General features: G+C 39.3%; 1 protein-coding gene across 1 annotated transcript in view; it reads right to left on the bottom strand.

Annotated features, from left to right (window-relative positions):
- The window catches only part of SPG11 (SPG11 vesicle trafficking associated, spatacsin), an 88,617-nt gene extending 71,909 nt beyond the window's left edge, over positions 1 to 16,708 (bottom strand). Inside the window, exons 1-6 of the mRNA XM_047861402.1 lie at positions 16,420 to 16,708; positions 13,755 to 13,939; positions 12,520 to 12,744; positions 10,899 to 11,100; positions 966 to 1,103; positions 320 to 768 (exon numbers count right to left, since the gene is read on the bottom strand). Coding sequence (XP_047717358.1) covers positions 320 to 768; positions 966 to 1,103; positions 10,899 to 11,100; positions 12,520 to 12,744; positions 13,755 to 13,939; positions 16,420 to 16,673 — 1,453 coding nt within the window. The 5' untranslated portion in view covers positions 16,674 to 16,708. The remainder of the gene's footprint in view (positions 1 to 319; positions 769 to 965; positions 1,104 to 10,898; positions 11,101 to 12,519; positions 12,745 to 13,754; positions 13,940 to 16,419) is intronic.
- Between the last annotated feature and the right edge of the window lie 1,212 nt (positions 16,709 to 17,920).

Raw genomic sequence — 17,920 nt, 5'->3', positions numbered from 1 at the left:
TCGCTCTCTCTCAAAAACAAATAAACATTAAAAAAAATTTTTTTTCAACGTTTATTTATTTTGGGGACAGAGAGAGACAGAACATGAACGGGGGAGGGGCAGAGAGAGAGGGAGACACAGAATCGGAAACAGGCTCCAGGCTCTGAGCCATCAGCCCAGAGCCTGACGGGGGGCTCGAACTCACGGACCACGAGATCGTGACCTGGCTGAAGTCGGACGCTTAACCGACTGCGCCACCCAGGCGCCCCTAAAAAATTTTTTAAAAAAAGCAAGGACACCTCTTAGCAATGGGTTTCAACCTAACACGAGTTATTCTCACCTGTCAAAACAAGGCAGAGTTGCTGGTCTCCACAACTGTCTATAGGAATACACTTTTGGCCAAGGGAAAAGCACTGCAGGCCCTGGGTCTCCAAATCCCAAAGGACAATGGTGCAGCCCGTCCTTTCCACTGCCCAAGTAAACAGTGCACTGAATCCTGTCACAGACATACATTTAAGCTCAATAGGTTCCTCTTGTTCATGAATGTGCATTGTTTTCCACGATCTTCCTGGATCCCTGGTCTTGGCATGATCTTTCTGTGGAAAATTATACTGGTTGTGCATTATGTCTGGTGGAATGAAGGCCCAGCCTGGCATACTGGTACTGGGGTTACCAGATTCAGGAGACTCCAAATGCAAAATATTCTGGAACCACGGAGCACAATAGGAAACCTCCAGGTTGGAACTCTTTATTGTTTCATTCAATGATGATAGCTGGGCTTTCCAAGACCTGGAAGACAGGGTAGAACTCACACCTGTTACAGTGAAAGGCACTACATAAAACACTCTATCATGAAGAAGATGCATTAAAAAAAAAAGTGTTTACTTCTGTAAAGCCCTTTAGTAAAAAGGTAGAGTATGACAAAAAAAAAAAAAAAAAAAAAAAAAAAAAGGAATAAAGTAAACCCAAGAGGGAAGTTTCTGTACCTATCAACTTGAAAGGAAAACTTGGTCAGTTTCATGTTGTAGTCAGAATTAACAGGATCATCCTCATCTATCCCCTTAGGGCCTTCAACAGGCATGTCTTCTTGAGTTCTTTCACATAGTAGGTGTCCTGGGTGTTGCCTACATTTTAAAATGATAGCCATGGTCAACAATGATGATTGAATCCAAATCTGTGTTACTACTGTTAAATATTGAGGGGAAGGGGGTGTCACATAGAAGGAACAGTATAGACAGGTTTTTTGAACAGGACTCCTTCTCTCCATTGTTTATAGCAGAATGATAAAGTCAGCCCTAAGAAGTTGACCCATTTGTAACCATGTGTGGTAATGGAAGTTAACTAGATTTATTGTGGTGCTCACTTCACAACATATACATATATTGAATCATTATGTTGTACACCTGAAACTAATACAATGTTGCGTGCCGATTATATCTCAATCAAGAAAAAAGAACTGGACATTTATAGGCAGTTAGCTTTATAAAGAAATAAGAACACTTACTATCTATGATAATGCAGATGTTGTGATTAAAACTTTAAAATATTTTGTTTATTTATTTTTGAGAGAGAGAGAGAAAGAGAGAGAGACAGAGCGCGAGCGGGGAGGGGCAGAGGGAGAAGGAGACACAGAATCTGAAGCAGGCTCCAGGCTCTGAGCTGTCAGCACAGAGCCCAACATGGGGCTTGAGGCCAGAAGCCGTGAAGACATTTAACTGACTGAGTCACCCAAGTGCCCATAAAACTTTATATAAACTAAGCCTTTCAAAAGCCCTATGAGGTAAACATACCCCCATTTTATAGATATGGAAACAAAGGCCAAGAGAAACAGTGGAGCTGTAACCAGGTCAATGTGACCATAAAGCCCAGGCTTTTAACCGTTCACAATACTGTCACCACAAAGTAAGATTTAGGCTGAGATCAGGGGAATGCATACCAACTAGAAAGACAAAATGTAAGTGCAGGTGTAGGTGGAAGAGTATTTGCAGAAAGAGGGTTTTTCTTTTTGTTTTGAGAAACAAAAAAAAGGCAAAGGTAGCTAAAGCATAGTGAATGAGAAGCAAGGTAGCCTGAGATGAGACTGGAGAGGTTGGCAGGAGACAGATGGTGCAAGACTCTATGGGCTACTAAGGATTTTTAGTTTTATCTTGTGGGGTAGGGAAGCTAAGTAAGGGTTTTAAATAAGAAAAGCAGTATGATCAGATATAGAAGAGTAGCTGGGGGAGAAAGAGTGGCACTTAAACCTTGAGCACTTACACTGCTATTAACCCTTTCAACAATTTGAAGATAATATGTTAACATCAAGGATTGATTTTTAAAAAGCTAGAAAAGGCAGGGGACAGGGAGAAAAGATAATGCATGGAGAAGGCAGTTTCCCATCCCCCCAAATGAAAGGTGGATACCTTGTCCCCAGGTGTTAATATCTGGCTGTTTCTCTGAGAAGATATGCATTTTAACACATCACTCTGGCTACTTTACAGGGCATGAAGTTGATGGGGTAAGAGGAGACATGGGGAGACCAATTACAAACCATTACCTTATCTTAGTTCAGGTAAGTGATGACAGTGACATGGGTGAGAATGATAACAGAGGAGTTTAGAGTAGTAGACAGATTCAAGAAACACTTAGGAGGTAGAATGATTAGGATCTGGTGACTAATTAGATATGCATCTAATGCTTAAAAGAGTTTGGAGGGGCACCTGGGTGGTTCAGTTGGTTAAGTGTCCGGCTCTTGATTTCAGCTCAGGTCATGGTCTAATGGTTCGTGGGTTAGAGCCCCACATCGGGCTCTGTGCTAGCAGTGTGGAGCCTGCTTGAGATTCTCTCTCTCTCTCCCCCCTCACCCTCTCTCTTTTCCCCTCCTCATGTTCTCTCTCTCAAAAATGAAACTAAAAAAAAAAAAAAAGAGGTTGGAGAAATAAAAAAGAAAGCAAATGGAAAATGGTCCCTGAGAAAGAAGGAAAAAAAATGGGATCTGGAGCACAGAGCACAGAGGCCTTCATGGAAGGAGGGGAATCTGTTTTAATAGGAGGGAAGATGAGGAGATGGGCACAGGAAAGTAGGTTTGTAACTTAATGTGAGAAACTGAGGGAGTTCTCATTAGATGGATTCTACTTCCACTATAGAGTAGGAGACAAAGTTACCTAAGAAGACTTGGGGATAAAGAGATGAGCAGAGGTTTGGGGAAAATGGAGGTTTAAAAACACTGTTATAAAAAATGGGCTCATGAAAAATCATTGTAAAATTTCCAGACAATACTGAGAGACCAGTTGAAGGCAGCAAATGTGAACTCAACAGTGGTATCAATTTTCCTTTGTGGTTTTCTCACAAGTGCCTGGTTGCTTGGGGGCAGGGACAGAGAAGGCAGAGTGAAAAAGAAAAAAAAAAAAAAAAAGATTTTGTCAGACCAAGTGCTACCACAGAGAGGAGCAAGAGTTCAGGGCACATACAAAAAAAAGTGATTGAAATGATGAGTCACAGAATCTATGCTGAGAAGGGAAAGGAGTGGGAGGGAGTAAAGACAGGAGGAGGCTAGAGAGTGAAAAGTCAACGAACTGGAAATTCCAATGAGGTCAGAGGACAAGTAAAGTGGGGGTACTTGAGTAAGTGACACAGAAAATTTGGGAAGCTGTGGTCAGGGAGTGAGAAGTACAGGTAGTGATTTGAGGGAGGAATGGTTTCACACAAAGACAAAGCCAGGGTAAGAGTATTGGAAGAAAAGTCACTGACAATGAACTGAAAGAACAGACCCTGAGTTTGGGTCCTCAACTTGCTTACAAACTCTACGGAAAACATGAAAAAATTAGAGAAATAATACAAGACTACATAACTAAGTGCTAAACTGTAGTTCAAAGCAAAAGTGTTACAGAAGTCCACAGAGGAGAAAAATTATAAAATGAATACAAAATTACAAGTCGAAGGGGTTTTAGTAAGTAAAGGCTTCATGAGAGAGGTAGATCTCAAAGGATAAAATGAAAAGGAGAAACCGACATTCTGTATCAGGGGGAAAGAAGAGCTAGAACTAGGAGTCAGGAAAGATAAAAACACTTTTAAACTTCAGAGCACAGGGGCGTCTGACTCTTGACATCAGCTCAGGTCATGACCTCATGGTTGTGAACTAGAGCCCCAAGACAGGCTCTGAGCTGACAGCATGGAGCTTGCTTGGGATTCTTTTTCTCCCTCTCTCTCTGCCCCTCCCCTACTCACACTCTTTCTCTTTCTCAAAATAAATAAATAAACTTTAAAGTAAAATAAAATAAAAAATAAACTTCAGAGCACACTTAGAAAATAAAATATGCAGAAAAACTGAGAGCTTTCCTCCTAAGGTCAGGAACAAAACAGGGATGTCCACTCTTGCCACTGTTATTCAACATAGTATCGGAAGTCTTAGCCTCAGCAATCAGACAACACAAAGAAATAAAAAGTATCCAAATCAGGCAGGAGGAGGTCAAACTTCCACTCTTTGCAGATGACATGATACTCTATACGGAAAATTCAAAACATTCTACCAAAAAACTGCTAGAACTGATCCATGAATTCGGCAAAGTGGCAGGATATAAAATCAATGCACAGAAATCGGTTGCATTCCTATATACCAATAATGAAGTGACAGAGAAATCAAAGAATTGATCCCATTTACAATTGCACCAAAACCATAAAATACCTAGGAATATATCTAAAGAGGTAAAAAATCTATACACTGAAAACTATAGAAAGCTTATGAAAGAAATTGAAGAAGACACAAAAAAATGGAAAAAGATTCCATGCTCCTGGATAGGAAGAACAAATATTGTTAAAATGTCAATACTACCCAAAGCAATCTACACATTCAATGCAATACCTTTCAAAATAACACCAGCATTCTTCACAGAACTAGAACAAACAATCCTAAAATTTGCATGGAACCAGAAAAACCCTGAATAGTCAAAGCTCTTGAAAAAGAAAACCAAAGCAGGAGGCATCACAATCCTGGACTTCAAACTGTATTACAAAGCTGTAATCATCAAGACAGTATGGTACTGGCACAAAAACAGACACTCAGATCAATGGAACAGAATAGAGAACCCAGAAACAGACCCACAAACGTATAGCCAACTAATCTTTGACAAAGCAGGAAAGAATATCCAATGGAATAAAGACAGTCTCTTCAGCAGTTGGTGCTGGGAAAACTGGATAGCGACATGTAGAAAAATGAACCTGGACCACTTTCTTACACCATACACAAAAATAAAATCAAAATGGATGAAAGACCTAAACCTAAGACAGGAAGCCATCAAAATCCTTGAGGAGAAAGCAGGCAAAAACGTCTTTGCCCTTGGCTGCAGCAACTTCTTACTCAACACATCTCCAGAGGCAAAGGACACAAAAGAAAAATGAACTTTTGGGACCTCATCAAAATAAAAGGCTTCTAAACAGCAAAGGAAACAATCAGCAAAACTAAAAGGAAACCGACAGAATGGGAGAAGATATTTGCAAACGACATATCAGATAAACGGTTAGTATCCAAAATCTAAAAAGAACTTATCAAACTCAACACCCAAAAAACAAATCATCCAGTGAAGAAATGGGCAAAAGACATGAATAGACACTTCTCTAAAGAAGACATCCAGATGGCCAACTGACACAGGAAAAAATGCTCATCACTCATCATCAGGGAAATACAAATCAAAACCACAATGAGATACCACCTCACACCTGTCAGAATGTCTAACATTAACAACTCAGGCAACAACAGATGTTGACGAGGATGCGGAGAAAGAGGGTCTCTTTTGCACTGCTGGTGGGAATGCAAACTAGTGCAGCCACTCTGGAAAACAGTATGAAGGTTCCTCAAAAAATTAAAAATAGAACTACCCTACAACTCAGCAATTGCACTACTAGGTATTTATCCAAGGCATACGGGTATGCTGTTTCAAAGGGGCACATGCACCCCAATGTTTATAGCAGCATTATCAACAAGAGCTAAAGTATGGCAAGAGCCCAAATGTCCATCAATGGATGAATGGATAAAGAAGATGTGGTGTACACACACACACAATAGAGTATTACTTGGCAATCAAAAAGAATGGAATCCTGCAATTTGCAACTATGTGGATAGAACTAGAGGGTATTACAGCTAACATCATCCTCAACGGGGAAAAACTGAAAACTTTTTCCCTGAGATCAGGAACACGACAAGGATGCCCACTCTCACCGCTGCTGTTTAACATAGTGCTGGAAGTTCTAGCATCAGCAATCAGACAACAAAAGGAAATCAAAGGCATCAAAATTGGCAAAGATGAAGTCAAGCTTTCGCTTTTTGCAGATGACATGATATTATACATGGAAAATCCGATAGACTCCACCAAAAGTCTGCTAGAACTGATACAGGAATTCAGCAAAGTTGCAGGCTACAAAATCAATGTACAGAAATCAGTTGCATTCTTATACACTAACAATGAAGCAACAGAAAGACAAATAAAGAAACTGATCCCATTCACAATTGCACCAAGAAGCATAAAATACCTAGGAATAAATCTAACCAAAGATGTAAAGGATCTGTATGCTGAAAACTGTAGAAAGCTTCTGAAGGAAATTGAAGAAGATTTAAAGAAATGGAAAGACATTCCCTGCTCATGGATTGGAAAAATAAATATTGTCAAAATGTCAATACTACCCAAAGCTATCTACACATTCAATGCAATCCCAATCAAAATTGCACCAGCATTCTTCTCGAAACTAGAACAAGCAATCCTAAAATTCATATGGAACCACAAAAGGCCCCGAATAGCCAAAGGAATTTTGAAGAAGAAGACCAAAGCAGGAGGCATCACAATCCCAGACTTTAGCCTCTACTACAAAGCTGTCATCATCAAGACAGCATGGTATTGGCACCAAAACAGACACATAGACCAATGGAATAGAATAGAAACCCCAGAACTAGACCCACAAACGTATGGCCAACTCATCTTTGACAAAGCAGGAAAGAACATCCAATGGAAAAAAGACAGCCTCTTTAACAAATGGTGCTGGGAGAACTGGACAGCAACATGCGGAAGGTTGAAACTAGACCACTTTCTCACACCATTCACAAAAATAAACTCAAAATGGATAAAGGACCTAAATGTGAGACAGGAAACCATCAAAACCTTAGAGGAGAAAGCAGGAAAAGACCTCTGTGACCTCAGCCGTAGCAATCTCTTACTCGACACATCCCCAAAGGCAAGGGAATTAAAAGCAAAAGTGAATTACTGGGACCTTATGAAGATAAAAAGCTTCTGCACAGCCAAGGAAACAACCAACAAAACTAAAAGGCAACCAACGGAATGGGAAAAGATATTTGCAAATGACATATCAGACAAAGGGCTAGTATCCAAAATCTATAAAGAGCTCACCAAACTCCACACCCGAAAAACAAATAACCCAGTGAAGAAATGGGCAGAAAACATGAATAGACACTTCTCTAAAGAAGACATCCGGATGGCCAACAGACACCTGAAAAGATGTTCAGCGTCGCTCCTTATCAGGGAAATACAAATCAAAACCACACTCAGGTATCACCTCACGCCAGTCAGAGTGGCCAAAATGAACAAATCAGGAGACTATAGATGCTGGAGAGGATGTGGAGAAACGGGAACCCTCTTGCACTGTTGGTGGGAATGCAAATTGGTGCAGCCGCTCTGGAAAGCAGTGTGGAGGTTCCTCAGAAAATTAAAAATAGACCTACCCTATGACCCAGCAATAGCACTGCTAGGAATTTATCCAAGGGATACAGGAGCACTGATGCATAGGGCCACTTGTACCCCAATGTTCATAGCAGCACTCTCAACAATAGCCAAATTATGGAAAGAGCCTAAATGTCCATCAACTGATGAATGGATAAAGAAATTGTGGTTTATATACACAATGGAATATTACATGGCAATGAGAAAAAATGAAATATGGCCTTTTGTAGCAACATGGATGGAACTGGAGAGTGTGATGCTAAGTGAAATAAGCCATACAGAGAAAGACAGATACCATATGGTCTCACTCTTATGTGGATCCTGAGAAACTTAACAGGAACCCATGGGGGAGGGGAAGGAAAAAAAAAAAAAAAGAGGTTAGAATGGGAGAGAGCCAAAGCATAAGAGACTGTTAAAAACTGAGAACAAACTGAGGGTTGATGGGGGGTGGGAGGGAGGAGAGGGTGGGTGATGGGTATTGAGGAGGGCACCTTTTGGGATGAGCACTGGGTGTTGTATGGAAACCAATTTGTCAATAAATTTCAGAAAAAAAAAAAAATAAAAAAAAAAATAAAACGTCAAAAAAAAAAAAAAAAAAAGAACTAGAGGGTATTATGCTAAGCGAAATCAGTCAGTCAGAGAAAGACAAATATCATATGACTTCACTCATATGAGGACTTTAAGATACAAAACAGATGAACATCAGGTAAGGGAAACAAAAATAATATAAAAACAGGGAGGGGACAAAAACATAAGAGATTCTTAAATATGGAGAACAGAGGGTTACCGGAGGGGTTGTGGAGGCAGGATGGGCTAAATGGGTAAGGGGCATTAAGGAATCCACTCCTGAAATCATCGTTGCACCATATGCTAACTAACTTGGATATAAATTTAAAAAAATAAAAATTTTTAAAAATATGCAGGGGTTTCTGGGTGGCTCAGTCAGTTAAGTGTCTGACTTGGGCTCAGATCATGATCTCACTGATCATGAGTTCGAGCTCTCTGCTGTCAGAGCAGAACCCACTTTGGATCCTCTGTCTCCTTTGCTCTCTGCCCCTCCTCTGCTTGCGAGTTCTCTTTCAAAAAATATAATAAAAATTAAAAAAAAAATTTAGGGGTGCCTGGGTGGCTCAGTCGGTTAGGTGTCTGATTTCATGGTTTCACAACTTGTGTGAGTTCAAGCCCTGTATCGGGCTGTGTCCTGACAGCTCATAGCCTTGAGCCTGCTTCAGATTCTGTGTCTCCCTCTCTCCTTACACCCCCCTCCCCACTCTCCTCTCTCTCTCTCAAAAATAAATGTTAAGAAAAAGTAATAAAACATTTAATAAAAGTTAAAAAAACAAGAAAATACAGTCTATTCCAGAAATTATACTAATTAAAGAGCATTCATGTAATTAGTAAATAGAGATCATTCATTTAGATTCCTAAATTTACTGGTGAGCAAACACCAGCTCTCTTTGGGTGATGTAACAGTAGCTGAGTTCAAATGCAATTTGTTCAAACAATGTGCATGGTGCAGTCTTCAGAGTTCTCTTGAAGTGTTACCAAAACATCCACAGGGGGGCACCCGGGTGGCTCAGTCAGTTAAGCAACTGATTTTTCGCTCAGGTCTTTATCTCACAGTTGGTGGGACTGACTGAGCTGACAGTGCAGAGCGTGCTTAGGATTCTCTCTCCTCTCTCTCTGCCCTCCCCACTTTTGCTCTCTCTCTAAATAAATAAATCAACTTAAAACAAAAACAAAACAAAAAACATCCACAGGAATGTTCCCTATACTCAAGGATCAGAGTGGCTGAGTAGGCTTTCCCCCCTCTTCATCTATCAAATTATTTTCCAAGGTAGATTAGAACGTAATTCTACATACCAGGGTATGTTTTAGTCAGTAAGAATGGCCTACTGTAAACAAGCATATGATCTGAGAAAGTGCAAATCATCTTTGTTCAAAGATTTTTTTTCTTTTTTAAGGTCAAGGCCATTTAAAACAAAAGAAAAAAAAACACAGTAGGAAGAGGTTCAGTAGGTATGTGAAAATGAATTTATCCTTTCTTGTGATCCAAACGATAGGTTATAAAACCCATCAAAGTGCCTTCCCAATTACTCAAGGATTTGTTTATCTCATTCATATTAAGTTAGGACCAAAAATCCTAATGGTTTTGAATGGCCCTGAAGGCCACAAGTCATAAATACGGACTAGCCTACTTTTAGATAAGTTGCAATGTACAGGTTGGGGCATTTACATATGCCTCTCACATCATACCTCTCTCAAACATTACAAAATCAGAAGCAACTTAAATATCTAAATCTGAAAGTAACACAAATAAGCCTTCAATTTTTACTAATATATTTAGACAGTAACTGGGGTGGGTCCTTCAAGGGAAACAGCTGAGGAAGTACTTAGCTGGAGAAAGCTACCTTAATATATATTATCAAAGTTCTTTAAGAGAAAAGTAATCCCCAAGGCTCCAGGAACCTAAGCCACATAAGAAGCAATTCTGAAACAGGGTAAATCCCATTTTTCTTCTACTTTAATGTAGGGCAAGGAATAAATAATGTGTAATAGTCAACTGTGCTATACTATACATTATGTACTTATTTTTAAAACAGTGCTTGATTACTTTGTAACTTACATAAGCTATATGTAAAACATATATAAATCAAAATCAAAATCTTGATATAAAGGAGGCCAATGATCATTTGCACAATTTTGCAGTAACAACCTATGTAGTTGCTAGAACATGAACTAGCTGAATAGAGAAATTAAACTGGTTTTTTAAAAAGCTAACAAGGGGCACCTGGGTGGCTCAGTCAGTTAAGTGTCCAACTCTTGATTTCCGCTCAGGTCATGATCTCACTCTCCTGAGATCAAGCCCTGAATCAGACTCCACCCTAAGCATGGAGCCTGCTTGAGATTCTCTGCCCCTCCCCCACTTGCTCTCTTAGGAAAAAAAAAAAAAAAAAAAGCTAGCAAGTACATTTTTTAAACGTATTTATTTTATTTTAAAGAGAGAAAGTGTGAGTTGGGAGGAACAGAGGGAGAGAGAGAGAACCTCAAGCAGGCTCTAAGCTCAGCATGGATCCCACGACCCTAGGATAGTGATCCAAGTAGAAATCAAGAGTCCAATGCTCAACTAAGTCACCCAGCTGCCCCCTAACAAGTACTTTTTAACCTCTTAAGGCTTTATTTACCTCAACTTAGAGACGGCAGTAATTTACATACCTGAAATACAAATTTAAGTTAAGAGCAATTGCAGAGTTGGAAGAGCTGATAATCACCACAACATCTAGGTCCTGAGACACTTTCAGCGAAGTAAACGAAGAAACCTTGGCTGGCTCCTGTTGCTGCTCATCACACATATCTTCTTGGTGAAGTGCTAAATCCACATGAGCTACATGTCTACCATCCACAGTGTCAAATATGTCTTTGAGTTAGAGTTAAAGAAAATGGCAGTCTTAAGTATGCCCCAACACTTAAAATACAGGATGGGATGGAGCTTATAGACTTCATCGCTGCAACCTTATGGGTATAGTAACAAAAGGAAGAGTGGACACTTGAGGCAGCCCTCATCACAGTAACCAGCTGAATGTGAAGTTGGTGGCCCAATAAACAACCTGATACAGAGTTCATTCAGCAATACTTGCTGAAAATCCACTCTGTAACAGGCTCTGATACACTGCTAATATTTCCCACTACTGTTCTACAACAGTGCTTTCCAAGAGAAATAGAATGTGAGCCATATTTGTCATTGCAAATTTTCTAGTAGCCCTATTAAATAAGTAAAAAGAAACCAGTGAAATTAATGTTAGTAATACATTTTATTTAGCCCAATATATCGAAAATATTACCATCTCAACAGGTAATTTACATAAAAATTGGGATATTTTACACCTTTTCATATAAGTGTTCAAAATCTGGTATTTTACACTTACAGCAAACCACAGTTTAGACACTAAATTTCCATTGGAAATACCTGATCTGTATTTAAACTTCCTAAAATTCACATTTGAGAACTTAGATATACTTAAAAGTTCTCCAATAACTGAATCAAGTATCAGCTTTCAAATTTAAAATAATTAAGTAAAATTAAGAATTCAGTTTCTCAATCACACTAGCCAATTTCAAGTGCACAACAGCCATATAAGCCTAGTGCCTAACATGCTGGACAGCACCATTCTATAACCTGGCAACAAAGATGAAGTTAATGCAACACTTTGACATTTTTTACAAAAGAAATTTTAATAAAGACTATTTTATATCTAAAATAGACAAACCATCCCTTTAATTCAGAAAATAAAAGTTCCAAAATCATATAAGGGGTCATTTTTCAAGTCTTCAAAACAATTATGCTGATATCTGATCTACAGATCTGCTGGAAACAAAAACTGTAATGTTTCCAAAACCAAATTAAAAGTAGTTAAGCAAACCACATGATTCACTAATACGATGGAATCATCATATAAGGAGATTATATTCATATATGAAAATGTATGCATCACATCATAAGCAGCCCTCTAAATCCTTTCTGGAACAAGCACATAGTAGATATTTAATAAGCATGTTTTGGATAAATGGGTAATACAGAGCATATATAATTTAAAAAGAACACAAGTTGGAACATTATGACTATGGAAAAAAATGTATATACTAAAAAATATTTGAATGGAATAGAAAACAATATAGTTAAGTATTTTAAGTTCATAAAGATCTTTTTCCCTGAATTATACTGAAAATCTAACAATTCTACTTATATACCAGTCCCTAAAACTAAAAGCCTAAAAAAGGCTCATCCTTTAAGGCATTCTCCTCCCCTGCACATCCACATCTTTACTGCCAAGGATACAGATCCAGCCTAAACTACTCAAAACAAAGAGAATTCCTCTGCAGAGCTGCGTGTCAATAATCCTGTCCACTGCCTGTGCAGGCAAGGGTAATGTAAAACAGCTGCATACTCCAACCTCAGCATCTCTTTCAGGAAATATAAGGTGTATGATGATACATTTGTTGATGAGCAATAGTGAAGTGTTATCGTGAAATGACAGAATTCTCAAAGACAATATGGAAATACCTAGGAAACAAAAGCATAGTATTTCAAACTCACTGGTAACAATTTTACAGTTGGCAATTTTGATCTTGTAAACATATCACAAACAGATCAAATGAAGAAGACATAGCACTTAGTCCAACTCTAGGCAGTTATTGCTCATACCCACCTAATCAAATGGTCACTGGTAGGTAGGTAAGGGGATGAATAAAGGTAGCCTACAATATCTCTGTTCCTTCTGTTTATGGTCCGAGTCTGATAGTACACAAGAAGATTAAAGGAAACAAAAACAAAAAAAACCCTACTTATCCTGGGAACCTCACAAGAACAATCACAGATTTTTTTTTTTTTTTTTAACAAGATGGGGAGCACCTGTCTGGCTCAGCTACTAGAGCATGTGGCTCTTCCATTGTAAGTTCGAGCCCCACGTTGGGTGTAGAGATTACTTAAAAATAAAAAAATCTAAAAAAGAAAAAAAAAGAAAAAGAAGGAACCTTAAAATCAAGTGTGTCAAGTATGCTACTGCTTAAATATAAAGGCTGAATGCTTCATTTCTGCTCTCTGCAGCCTTCAGGATGAAATAAAGTAAACAGCTGGGTAACCAGTCTCGATCAGCACTATCCAATAGAAATATATCAGCCACAAACGCAAACTGCACAAGGAATTTTAAATTTTCTAGTTGCACCAAAAAAAAAAAAAAAAAAAAAAAAGAATCAGGTGAAACTAATTTTTATATGTTATTTACCCCATAATATCCAAAATAGCATTTCAACATGTAATGAATACAAAAAACTATGAATGAGTTATTTTACTTTCTGATCCTAAGCCTGCAAAACCTGGAACGTATTTAACACTTAGAGGACATCTTAATTCACATTAACCACACTTCAAATGCTCAAAAGCCTCATGTGGGTAGTGGCTACTGCACTTAACAAGGCAAATCTCCCTCCCTGATTTCATCTCTATAAGAAGTTTTCCTGGAATATATAAGATTTCACAGTGATGTCACAGACTGACCACCTGTAAATACTTACTGATATTTTGATCTTCAATGAGCTTTTGCAATGTCTCCTCACTACAGCTATACAAAATGGTTGCATCGCATCTTCCATCTTTCAAATTAAATTCATAGATAAACAGTTCATAATTCTCACTAAGAGCAAGCAGTTTGGGCTTGTCTGTTGGTGAGCTGCTCTTATGAGACTCGTCCCATACAAAGCTAAGGAAAAAGCATAGATTATTATATTCTATTATCCACAGTAATATTTACCCACAATGGTGAGGGTAGAAGGGCAGAATGAGTAAAGAACAATTCTTTAATTCATGGAGTAGTAGCATTAGTCCTATACTGGCTTTAAAGGGAATGTAAATTCCTCTGGGACTTTGCCCCTCTTCTACCTGAGCCCCCTTCAGGCTAACAATATACGAGTGACTGGTGAAAGGGGACATGGAGCAATAAATGATGAATTATCTTCCTAAATCCGGTCTGATGAAATGTTTACAGGAACAGTCACAAGGATAAGTTTCAGCAACCAAATATGTGTATTTTTTATAAGAGGTGATGCTCAAACTTAAAGTAGGTTTTGCTAACTTAAATGTTTTCGATGACTTAAAAAGTGACTGTTAGTATTTATAGACTATGAAAACTCGAAGATGGTATATTATAGAATAGCCCTGACAAAGAGAACTTTCCATTCTGTTGGTCAGAACTATTCTATATATCTGCACTGTCCAATACAGTAGCTAACAGACACATGTGACTACTGAACAGTTGAAATGTGAATAGTGCAACTGAGGAAATATTTAAAATTCACTAAGTCACATGTAGCTAATGGCTACCATGCTAGACAGCACAGTTATAGAAGTTTTATAGCAGTGTAATGATGGAAAGAGAATAATGAATGATGCGACAGCTTCAAACTAAATTAAAAAAATAAAAGGACCCAATTGTGAAAACAATGGAATGGCAGGAGGCTACCATGCTGATAAAGCTTTATCGTTCAAAAAAATCTTTTTTATATACAGAAGTAGTTAAATTTTATTTCTTAAAAAAAAAATCAGATGATTTTCTTGTCCTTATTAAAGAAAAATATTGACACATTTTATATTTCTATCTTTATACCTGGACTGATGATTTTTCAGGAACACTCAATTCCTGACTGTTTACACTGAAAATATGGAAAACAATAGGAATGGTCAAATACAAAAAATATTAAATTAAGATATATTTAAAAGGAAGAATATAGTAACACCATTAACATCAGTAGCATATGGACTATACTGTCACATGAAAAGACAAGAAATGTTAAATAAAAATAACTATAGAATGTACAGTGATTTCAACATATAAAAAAGGCCATATACACTTTGAGATAAGTAAGCCCTGAATACTATAGATTTATCCTTATTTTTTACCCTATGAAGTACTTGAATTAAAATTCAATTCAAATAAAAAATAAATCCCTCTTAATCCTTCTTCCTTCTAGTAATTTCATGCAGTTTACAAATGCCTTCATTTCATGTGTACATGCCTTATCTTCTGTTAAGTCTCAAACACCTAAAGAGTTCTGCTTTTCTCTCATTCCTTTCTTTAGGGGACTGTGACCATAGGTACTTAACGCAGTTGAATAAACTAACTTCCGTTATGGAGAGATTGTTCTTCCTATCAGCTAGAAATCAGGAGTAAAAAATACAAATACCAAACCGAGTAAACCAGTTGTTTATTTAACAAACACATCTCTACTGTCAGGCACTGTTACAGAACCTGGAGATTCCAAGACAAGACACCTCTTGACTACATTGAGTTTTAAAGAGGAGATCGTTTCCAAAATGTTTTCTGTTATTAAAAAGAGCCCAGGAGTGCCTGGCTGGTTCACTCAGAAAACATGATTTTTGACCTTGGGTTGTGAGTTCCAGCCCTATGCTGAGTGTAGAGATCACGTAAATAAAACTTAAGGGTATTAAAAAAAAAAAAAAAAAAAAAGCCCAAAGACTCAGAGGACACTCTCAAACTTAATGACATAAACTCTAACTCCTGGCCGGAGAGTTACACAAGTGGAAAGTTAGTACAGGATTATAACTAGGTGTTTTGTTTTGGTTTTTTTTCGGTCTTCCGAAATCACGCAACCTTTGCTATTTTGTTCAACTTCTGGGGCACTGCTCCTATATAACAGTAAGCGTGTAATAAATATTTGTTAAGCAATAAATGAGTGGGCAAACGAGGCTCTATCCTTGAAGAAGGGAGGCAGGCGGGGGGAAGGGTCCGTGTGTGAAGGAAGTCGCTGTTTCATGCACAAGAAAAAGGTATCAAGATGATTCAAATTAGAGATTGTCCCCAACTGGTATCTTTAAGGGATTTAACTGAAAGAAAATGGGCACGGTACACAGCACAGTAACGATTAATCAACCTATGCTGAGTTTATCAGCGCCCGAGGTGGGACCCACTCCAGGTTCCCTGCGGCCAGCAAAGGAGCTGAATACCTTCTCTATTCCCAGCCCCAATCCCTCCCCGCCCCTCACAAGGGAAGGGAGGGTGGGGCTGCAAAGCGAGAAAAAGGTTCTAAGAGGGCACCTAGATCACCTCTCAGGTGTTTATCACTACTCTCCCCGCTACCCCCACACCCGGAGGGGAGCACTGGGGCCAGCCGAACTAAGGCTCCGGACTCCTCCCACACTGCCCAGCCTTCCCGCAGCACTTACTGCCGAAAGGGACCATTGAGGCAGCAGGCACCCCCACTCCGGCCGCTCGGCGCCAAGGAAAGCACTTGCAGGCTGCCTGCAGCTGTTAGGCTCCCCAGAACCTCCTGCTCTCTGTGCAACTGTGCCCGGGATCCCAGCCGCCGTGTTGCCTCCGCTGGGACTGGCACCAACAACATAGGTAGAACCCGCTCCATGGCTTTAGAGCTGCAACTGCCCCAGCTGGCAGCCCTGCCGGCTGCTTCTTCTGCAGCCATTTTGGTCCGGCCATTTCTTCCGGTCACCTGAGCCGATCTGCGTCCTGGGCATGCGCAGTGTAGCCGCCTCGCTCGCTGTCTCGTGACTCCGGCATAGACAGCTGAGCTGTCTCGGCTGATTGCATTTCTCGCCTATGGAGGCCCGCACCAACCTGTCCCACAAAACTGCATCTGCCTTTTCCTCAAGCCTGTTTGCTTAACTACCCTGAAAGAATTAAGGACCACATTTAGCGGCTTAAGGCAGGCTGCAGCAACTTTACTCGCTCTGGGGCATTACCCTCTGTATTTTTACTCTAAATGCTTTCCATCTGTTGGAACCCGGTTTCTGCCTCTCTCTGCCTCTCTCTCTCTCCTTTGCTTTTACTATCCTACTGTTATTTTCGCTTACAGGACCTGGGTGGTATCACGTCTTTGGTAATGTGGACTGCTCTCTTGTTAGGGAGTTGACCTGAATGTTGAAGTCAAATAATATCCATTGTAAAGGGCAAAGAAATAGGGTAGTAAAGGTGGGTGGCGGTAGAGTTTCTGTATCATTACTAGTCTTTTATCAAGGAAGTATGATGAAAGATCTTCAGAGCTGGAGCGGAACAGAGAGGGTGAAGAAAGAAGAGGTGTGTAATAGGAATTTGGGAAGGTCTAATAAACATCACTATTTTAACACATTCACACACAGCTAACCAAAGGCCAACTCCTCCGTTTGTGCTTTGATTCACATCCTTCTCACATCCTTCTTGTTCTAAGACTTTGAGTATGTAAAATTTTCTCTTCTGCATTGCTTTCTCCCCCTTTATTGGGGTGTTTGACATTATACCAAGTCCACATGATATTCTCAAAAGAAATCCTCCCTTAATGTACACAGACCACTACCTGCTGTCGTTTTTATATTCCCTTAAGAAAATTCTTAGTTGACTCTTCTTAACCATCCTCCCCAAGCCCTATTTTCCTTGTTTTTTTCCCCCACTTCAGTATGGGGCACCCACCATTCACTTTCCTTGAAGTCATTCAAGTAACCACGGTTATCAAGCCTATCAACCCCACTGTTACCAAGCCTATCAGCAGTGTCTGCCAACTCTTACTTCCAAGACCTACTCCAAATTTCTTCTCTGCTTTCTCTGCCCCTGCTCTTCAAGTTTTGCTTGAACTGATGGAAGAAACCTCTGAACATTTTTCTCTGCTTTCCTCCCTTCTTCCTCTAACAATAAGCAGGCCAGAGTGACCTAAAAATGAAGTCACATCACTTTCCAGTT

The sequence above is a fragment of the Prionailurus viverrinus genome, chromosome B3 (assembly GCF_022837055.1).
Source record: "Prionailurus viverrinus isolate Anna chromosome B3, UM_Priviv_1.0, whole genome shotgun sequence".
Classification (NCBI taxonomy): domain Eukaryota; kingdom Metazoa; phylum Chordata; class Mammalia; order Carnivora; family Felidae; genus Prionailurus; species Prionailurus viverrinus.
The sequence above is the reverse complement of the archived record's forward strand: the minus strand, read 5'-3'. Positions and strand labels throughout refer to the sequence as shown.